Consider the following 9294-nt stretch of genomic DNA (forward strand, 5'->3'; position numbering starts at 1 on the left):
CATATGTATGAATATACGTGTACCGAGAAACCACCACACACACACGTTGCGCTTAACTAACTTCAAAAGAGAGAAACTTGCCCCCCGGTTCCAACCCTCCCCCCCCCCCCCCTGTCTCTTTTTTCGAGCGCTCTTTCCCTCGTGCTTTACGTGACCGAGAGCGCATATCCCCGATATAGTATTTCCTCGCGTGTGTATACGTGTACCCTATCCCACTCCCCCCCACCTCGGTCGCAATCAGTTGCCGTAATGCCACGATTCAGAGTTCATCAGGGCCGCCATTTTGCTGACACCCCTTATTACGCCATTTTGTCGATGCTATCAACGCACACGTACGCCCCCGCGCTTGTGCGTCTGTCTATGTGTGCGTTTCAGTTCTGCGGTACCCATACTATATACATAGAAAAGAAAGAGCACGTACGATATGGGCGCACTCGTGTGGTGTTGTTGTATAACTGTATGTGTAGGAGGGTTATTTTGCCGAGCAAAGGCCATATATATATATATATATATATATATATATGTATAGGTACGTAGGTACACGTTGCAGGATGCCGAACGAGAGAGGAGATAAAAAAACAAAAAGTATATACCTGTATGAACCATCGAGGAGAGGGGGGGAGGGGGAAGAAGTAGTGATGTGCAGGTGAGAGAGTTTTTATATTCGGAATCACGGTCGATTGTTTCTACGGATTATTTTTTCAACCCTTCGTGGGGTGAATATTATGTTTTTGTGGATACATCATAGAAAAAATGTGTTTTTAATTTGCAGATTTGAACAAGCTTGTTTTGTAGTTGCGGATACCGTTGAAACCGAGGTTGAAACGTGCGAAAAGTGAAATAAACTTTATAGGTGTTGGGAATAACATTAATACGCGCATTGCAGAATAATATACAAGCTTTTCGTACAATGGATTTTTTTTTTCACTCACGTTGTAAGTGAGCTTTTTGCTCCCGGTAATAATTGTATCAGTCGTGTTTCATATACATACAGATTTTTTTTTTTTTTTATCATTACTTGAACGCAAAAAATATATATATATATTGTTTTTTTTACTTATTCATTTAGTTAATCTTAGTTTTAAGCCCAATACCTGTACTCAATAAGTAATAAAAATCGGCGTAACACGCAATCACCGATGATTTAATTAAAGTGTAGTAATTTCGATGAACGCCCGGTGTCGTTGTTTTATGTTTTCCTCGGGAACGCGCATATTTTTCTCCCTTACAATATCACGCGGCAGAGTGTGTTGGGAAGAACGAAAAAAAAAAAAAAAACATTGGGGGTGGGAAATTTAGTTCCTATAAATCCATAGCTTTTACGTAAATTAAAATCGTTATAACAGCTCGCGCGGCAATATGGAGCCGTGAATCAGTTGCCCCCGTCTCCCCGCGTTTGCAGATTAAAAAGCACCCACCTAAGCCACCCCCATTTTTTTTTGGTTCTCGTACGTGCACGTATAATGTAGGCACACGCGCACACACCCAAGAGAGTCAATTGACAAACAACCCGGGAGAAATCGAACTCGCGACTTTATCGGCAAAAGTGTTAAAATGGCCCCGGCCAAAGCATCGCGGATTAAGACATACCCACGGTAATTCACGGGCATGGAGGCGGATATACACATATCCCGGGGGGTCGTCACATTGACCTATCGAAGGTACTTTTTCCCTGTGCGCGCGTTATTTTTTTCCCATGAAGTAAAAAAAAAAAGAAAAAAATCGCTTACGCAGCCACAGAGGAGGAGTATCCATACACGATTTAATCCGAGCAAAGGAGACACATTGATGTCATCATCATTCTCCGTCCCGCATTTTCTCGCGACTCTTGCCTAACGATATAGCAATAAGAGGGAAAGAGGGGAGGGCCGCGCAAACAATTCGCGGAGACTACACGCATAGATAAATATATGCACGCGCACGCACACCCATACAAAACATATACAAGTATATCTATAGAGAGAGGAGGCGGAGTAGCGGTTGATGGGAGCGGGCCACCCTTATTTAGTATACGTAGGTAATGTACACCCGGCGATAAATTTCGAGCCCTGCCCCTCGCGCCGATTGTTCCGTCTCCCTCCGTGAGCTGTAAAAAATATAAAGTAAATAATGAACGGACAAACGAATGCGAAGAACAAATGACACGGTGAAACTGTACGATTTTTCATTCGATGATGGTTGAATCGAGCAACCGAGACAAAAGGGAGTAAAAAAAAATTTGGTCTCCAGAGATCGTTTTGCGGCGCTCCGTCGTTCGGCCAAAGGAATTTCTCGGAGAGCCGTTAGCCACCGGCAGCATCTCGATGGTCGATCTCAGCGTATGTTCCTCGGACGCGGCGAACGGAGGAGCGATAACGGCCACAACGGCGCGCTTTGGCTTCTAAAACCGAAAAAATTGACGTCAGCCGCTCTCTCGGATCAACGAAAAAGAAAACCCACCGTTTCGGCAGTTCCACCGGTCGTCAATTATGGCGCGTCGAGGAGAGAGCTTTACTTTATTCCTACTTTTTTTTTCTTTTTTTTTCTCCCACATCAGCCATCCGGGGGATTCGCGGCCACGCCCGTCCCGTGTTCCCGCGGCCGATGGGTCCGCTAAATCGCGTTCGACGGCTCAGAGAGCCCCTCCCCCGGACACGATATCTCTCTCTCTCTCTCTGCGGACCTTTTTAAGCCTCCCTGGCGGTGGGGAAAGTACCTACCTACTTTGGGAATCGGCTCCGCGCGATTTTATCGCGACTGCCTTTTTTTCCCTTTGGTATACCTTTCCGATCGACTCCCCCTTCGTGGCTGTGTATACAGAACTTGCAGCCACGGAATAAGCGCCGATGGTCACTTATACCTATACGAGGGGGGGAAAGAGAAAAAGCAGAGGTAATCCTAGCGGGATTTCCAGTGACACGGGCGAGAACCTCATCTGCCTGTTATATATGTATATACGCGTGTGTACTTAATCGAGTCGTGTCGGCCAAAGATGCCGAGAGAGTTATCGTGACTTATCGAGCTGATGATACGCCGGTGTGATGTGTGTGTTACGCGTTTCTCTCGATGCGCTCGTGTGTAACTTATTGCGGTTGTATGCGAAGCGATCGTCGAGCTTTTCGAGGATGAACCTTGTTTTTTATCTCTCCTTGAGATTACCCGTTGGATCTTGTGAGAAAAAAAAAACAAAAATGCTTGTATATAATATATATAGGGGTCAGTGGAGAGGAGGAAGCAAAAAGTTTACTTGTACTTGAGATAAGGGAGGATACGTGCATTTTAATATATGTACATCCATCGCCCGTGGATGGTGATGAGTATACATCAGAGGCGTGTAGCCGGAGAAAAACCGTCCGTTAACGAGCGAGAGACGATATCGTTCATCTTTTGTTCCGCTTTAATTATGCTCCACTAATTATGCGCCGGACCGGTAATTACCGGCGCGTTACCGGAGACGGCTGCTCTCTCCTCTGCTACCCCCGAGGGGATACATCTTTCTCCCTCTCTCTATATATATATAATATACATGTGTATGTATGTATATACATCCCCTTTTTGCTTCTATCTCGTCTCGATGTGTAATAATCGCTGGGGCCTCCTCCTTGTTCTCGCTCTTCCTCCTTCGACCTCACCTGTGACGTGTTATGATACTGTTACTGTGTATACCGGTTATAGTATAGTGTGACATATTTGTGCACTAGACGGTAAAAAAAAAAAAAAAAAGAATTCTATTTTGATTTTTACCTAGACATCGAGGTGTCGTCACATCGAAAGTATTACCTATAAATTCGTTCAGTGTGAAAAAAAACGAGCGAATAATTATAGTAAATGAGTTAGAAGAAAAAGAGTTTTTATAATGGGCATTTTTTTTTTTTATTTTTAACATGCATAAAAATATCGTAATAATCGTAAAACTAATCTTATGTTGTAAGTATACTTTTTTATTCCCTCATGATCGTTGATTAATTTTCAAACTATACTTGGTCAACGTTTGAACCAAGTAAAAGAATTTACAATTTACTTGCAAGACGGTTTCTTTTCTGGCAAGAATCATTGAATAATTTTTCTAAAATCGATACTGTGGTTTTTTCCACTGCACGATGCATCCATTATGTGGATAATGATGATAGTGTAGGCTTTATTTCAATAACTTATAATTATATTAAACTATACGCCAAAAATTATTGATGACTACAGATCGCAAAGTTACATCAAAGCGCATTGGGAGTTTAAAAAAAAATCTCAATTTTCGGTCAAGCGTAAACTGGACAACCGATTGATAATTATCTGTTCTAGTATTTTTTAAGAAAAGGAGAAGAGGTGAGGGAGCATATTGCAGGTCTCCGTGGGGAAATAAGAGACGAATGTTGGTGTGCGGTTGTGACGGGAGGGGCACTGGTTAGAGGAGAACTGCAGCGAGAAAGCGGGAACAACAAATTTGATCACACCTAAATGGCCGTGGCGACCGGAGTTCATGCTGAAAAATCATCGGTGCGTTAGGTCGAATTTCGATTGACCAACATCGCGAGCAGTGCACACATGCCTACACGTGGCATTTTTGATATTGGGTTATTTCATGCATTTGAATTACTTGATATTTTTTTTCTTCCACACTTGTGTTTGGCAAAAATCTTTAATGTACTACATAAACAGAGTAAACATTGTAACAATTAGGCTCAATTTGATCTCCAATAATTTAAGAACAAAGAAAAAATCTATGACAGCACAATGAGCCCTTGCAACATTTTAAATCTAAAAAAGAAAAAAAAAAAAAGAAAATCGGTAATACAGCAATTACATTATGTACCAATAACTTGCTACAATAATGGCCATTATTTAACGAGTCACTTTTTTGTAACGTAACATAAATTTTTTTTTAGATTGTTCACAATAATCTATTTCATGGTATTAGTGTCGCATGAGTAAACATTAAATTACAATTGTTAGATTATAAAAAAGAAGAATGCAATAAAATATAGTCGATATAGTAAAAAAAATTAAAAACTATACTTATTTGTAATTAAATATCTGGTATAATAATTTAAGTTACACAATACGACGAAATCCGCTTCAGTCTGTAATAATAGACCGATTCATCATTGAAAATCTAGGTGGTGTTTTCCAAATGGCACTTGATGTTCTTTTTAGTTTTTTGGGATCGATACCCTTAAACAAATCCCTCAAATCTGGGGTACACTTTTTGGCATCGAAAAATTTCAAAACAGATCCCATTGGTATACACTGCTGCATTGCTAATTGTGCTTGCCGTATATTTTCTAATAGAAAAAAAGTTGCATTTAAAAATACTTTTTGACTTTAACGCTAAAATATTATCAAATATACGTACTCAGAGCCCATTGTGGAATCTGATGCTTGGGTTTGCACTCATCATCAGTGTCTTCCTCGTCGGGATCACTATCGATTTTGTAATTGTTTGCCCCTTGCTTTTGCGCCGCCATAGCCTTAACCTGTTGTAAAAATTTAAATAAATATTGAGCATCAATTATGTAATAAAAAAGATCAAAACCTGTCAATTATTGAGTTACCTTTGCCTGTTGAACAGCTTTTTCCATCTGACTTTTCATTTTCATCGCTTGCTTACGTTTTTCCATCTCTTGCTCGCGGCGTTTCTGTTCAGCGAGTAATCTTTCTTGCTCCTCTTGCTCTTGCAGACGCTGCATCCTTAGCAACTCTTCCTGTTTTCGCTTTTCTTCTTTTTCCTACAATAATTGCAAATAATTGTATTAGGTTCGTGTCAATGCTTTCTTATAAATAACAGATTGCACAAGTTTACACAAATTTCGAATATACATACTTGTGCTCTTTGTATCTGAGCTATGCGTCTTTTCTCCATTTCTTCTTTTTGTTTTTCTTGCATCTGTTGAGCTATTCTTGCTTTTTCTTCTCTTTCTCTTTCAGCTTTCAGTCTTTTTTCAAGCTCTAATTTCTCTTTAGCTTCCCTCGCCAACTTGTTTTTCAACTCCTTTTCTTCCCTTTTCCTGAAACAACAAAAAACGTATGATTTCCAACGTTACATATGACGCAATTCAAACAAACCACTAAAGTACATTACCTTCTTTTTTCTTCAGCCTGAACTTTGAGTAACGCTTCACGCTTTTGTCGAGCATCTTCATCATGTGCTCGTCTTCTTCTTTCTTCAGACGCTTTATCGATTGATTTTGAAGCCGATTTTGTCGGTTGAATAAACGAGTCGACGTGCGTTACAATGTTTCCACGAGGTCCGGTTAAAGCCTTGCCATACTAGATAAGTAAATTGAGAAATGCATCATTATACGATTATTTGCCGAGAAAAAGTTTTTTTTTTTATGACGATATCAACTGATATTTTTCTCAATTTTTCCACATCGTTTATTTTTATTTTTTTTATATGAAATTGGAGCTCCAGCTATGAGCTTTCTATGTTTGTTATAAAAACTAATTAGTAAATAATTTAGTTTGCACATAATCGTTTTATGAACTTACGGCATTAACAGGAGCGTTGGAAGGAGTTGAAAATTGATAAGTAGTGGTCAAAAGACGACTTTTGCCCAGTGGAGTAGTTTTGGATTGTTTTTGAACCAGCTGCTCCAAAGAATTGGTTTTCTTTGATCGCACAATATTAGAACTTTCATTCTGCAAATAATATAAAACAGCATTAAAAAAATAGTCTTCAAGATGAATGGCATCATTAGCATACATACTTCTTTCACGTCGTCATAGTCCTTGTGTTTGGCCATAGGAATTTTCGTGGCTTTTTCTGAAGCCAATTTATAATTTTTAGATGGTGTAGGAGTTTCAGAGGCAGCAGCTAATGCGCGCGTTTTTGTCCTTGTAACTCTAGCAACAACTTCAGTTTCAACTTGTTTTGGACTAATAGCTACTTGCTCAAAAGCTTCAACTCTCTTCTTAACCGAATCTTTAGCATAAGGACTGAATAATGCTGCTGGTTTGTATGTAGATTTTACTGTTGATGCTAATTTCGCTTCTTTATTTTTTGTTGCCACCTGTGGTGGAGTGCGCTGAATTTCATCCTCGTCACTTAGCAAGGAATTATTATTAGACCTAGTAGATCGCCTCTGCACAGTTGAACGGCGTCTTTTTCTTTCTGGTGATGATTCATCATCCGTAATAAAATCATTAAACTGGTCTATTCTCTTATTCTGTTGAGTAGTATTCATTTTCCTGTGCGACTTTCTTATAGTTTCGGAATTTTTCGGGGTTTTGTCATCACGAGAATCTTTTGCCTCTACTATCGTTTGAGTTGCATTAACTTTTTTATTAGAGATAGGTTCCTTGAACACGGAATTTTTTAAAGTGACAGTTTCATTCATAACCGTTTTAGAAGGTAAGGGTTCTATCGAAACAGTAACATTCATAATTTTTTCCAAGTTCATTGCAGTGTTTGGATTCATAGTTGAATTACTAATTGGCTTGTTAATTGCATCTTCGTACATTGAAGCCAAGGTTTCATCAACATTACTCATGTCCACGGTTTCGTTAATGACGTTTTTTTTGTTTTTCCGCGAACCCGGGGCGTTGATTATCGAAGACATTGATGATCTCGTAAATCGCTTTGATTCTGTATTTCGTTTATCACTAGTGTTTATCTCTTCTGCCACTTTTTCTTCATTTTTCGGAGTTGAATTGATATAACGAGCTTTTTTAGCCTGTCCTGTTTTTGATGTTTCGTCACTTGATTTGTCAGACTTCAAAGTTGAATCCTGATCTGCATCCTGATCCTCCAGCTTACGCTTCTTTTTCTTTGTCAACACGCTCTTCTCATTTTCATTGACTAATGTGGAATGAACGAATGCACATTCTACTTCTGAAGCTGTATTATTCTTTTTATCTTTTGATCGCATTTTCTTATTTGTTGCAATTGGCTTAGAAGGTCGAATATCTTCATCGTCTGAACTGTCTAATGACGCCTTGGATTGCTTTATCCGACTTTCCTTGATAATATAAAAAAATTACAAATATAAATATCAATAACTCATGCGTAACTTGATTAAGAAGAAAAAAATCTTAACAAACCTTGATGGGGGATTCGCTATCCTCTTTGGATGGCCTTCTAAGCTTTGACGTTAAATTTATGGACTGCTGTTTTCTTATACTATTGGCTGCTTTGATAGATGCTCCTCGTTTTGCTCTACCAGGACGAGCATCGGACATTTCCAAAACCGACTCTGTATCGTTGCGGCTGGAAACCGAAGAGTCGACTTCCATTTCTTCATTTTCAGGAATTGACTGAATCTTGGTGTTCTTCTTCTTTGATACTTTTGGAGTCTTGGAGAGTATCGGTAACGAGCCAGTTTTCACTTGAGAGAGCAACTCTCTCATATACTTTCTCACATCTTCCTCGGAGTCCTTGAGTTGCTTTGAAAGATTCTCTTTTTCCTGACTGATGCGAGCAAAGTCGCTCTGCATCATCTGAATCGCTGTCTTCTTGTCCATGATGATTGACTGATCAATCCAAAGATAAAAGAAAAAAGAAAAATCAATTGGAAGGAATATTGCGAAAAAAAACCTACAATATTTTAAAATAGATGAAAAAAAGTCTTTAATAACAGCGCCCAAAATGGCGTGCGTATGTTACAAATTATAATACAACAATACAATTAGAGAAAGAAAGAGCTCATTGTATGTTGGTAAGTACACTCGGCTTCACACAGCCAGCCATGTTTAAAAATCTTGGGCCCCCCCCCCCCCAAAAAAATGTACTTACGGTAAGTCTTCTTTTCGAAGGGATTAGAGAGCGACAAAAGGATGAATAAGATGAATAAGTGAAATGTGTCCACGTCTACGAAATGTTCCTCGAGAGAAACATACAAATGCCGAGGGGTAGAAGGCAGGAAGCACGCGGTAAGCACTGCAGTCAATGTGGAGCTCCGGAGAATCTCAAAACAAGGTATGCCCCAGGAGGGGAGCTGCACGAGGACCACTCACTTACACACACTCACACATACACACACGCGCACGTTTACGTATAACGTGGACAACGGACGACGACGACGACGACGACGACGAGAGCTACAACGAGAGGAGAAACGGATGCGGGGCCATGTCGTCCGCGGGCTCTTATACCACCGGAGAATACGACCCTAAAACTCCGCGAGCATCACAACTTTCACGTATGGGTAAACACGAAGAACAATATTAACGAACTCGACAGCCTCGACGCGACTCGGTTACCGGCTCCGACCTGCAGTTGCTTTACAACGGTATACAACCGTCCGCTGGGCTGGGGCCTTGTCTTTAACGTCTGGTTTTTCAAATTTGCGACACCAGCGCCTCTGAAGGAGCGCGCGAATTTTA

At 40.1% G+C, this 9294-nt stretch overlaps 1 protein-coding gene across 1 annotated transcript; it reads right to left on the reverse strand.

Moving 5' to 3' along the window:
- Positions 1 to 3899: 3899 nt before the first annotated feature.
- Incenp (Inner centromere protein) lies at positions 3900 to 9240 on the reverse strand. The gene is made up of 9 exons (XM_014362975.2): positions 8705 to 9240; positions 8014 to 8442; positions 6681 to 7931; positions 6463 to 6612; positions 6053 to 6240; positions 5795 to 5978; positions 5526 to 5699; positions 5327 to 5447; positions 3900 to 5255 (listed from the first exon to the last, which is right to left on the reverse strand). Exons 2-9 carry the CDS (start codon positions 8431 to 8433, stop codon positions 5050 to 5052), a joined length of 2694 nt encoding a protein of 897 aa, XP_014218461.2. The 5' UTR covers positions 8434 to 8442; positions 8705 to 9240; the 3' UTR covers positions 3900 to 5049.
- Between the last annotated feature and the right edge of the window lie 54 nt (positions 9241 to 9294).

This window comes from Copidosoma floridanum, unplaced genomic scaffold, assembly GCF_036245765.1.
Source record: "Copidosoma floridanum isolate Cflo_tuat_1 unplaced genomic scaffold, Cflo_Japanese_pri ptg000013l, whole genome shotgun sequence".
Lineage (NCBI taxonomy): Eukaryota > Metazoa > Arthropoda > Insecta > Hymenoptera > Encyrtidae > Copidosoma > Copidosoma floridanum.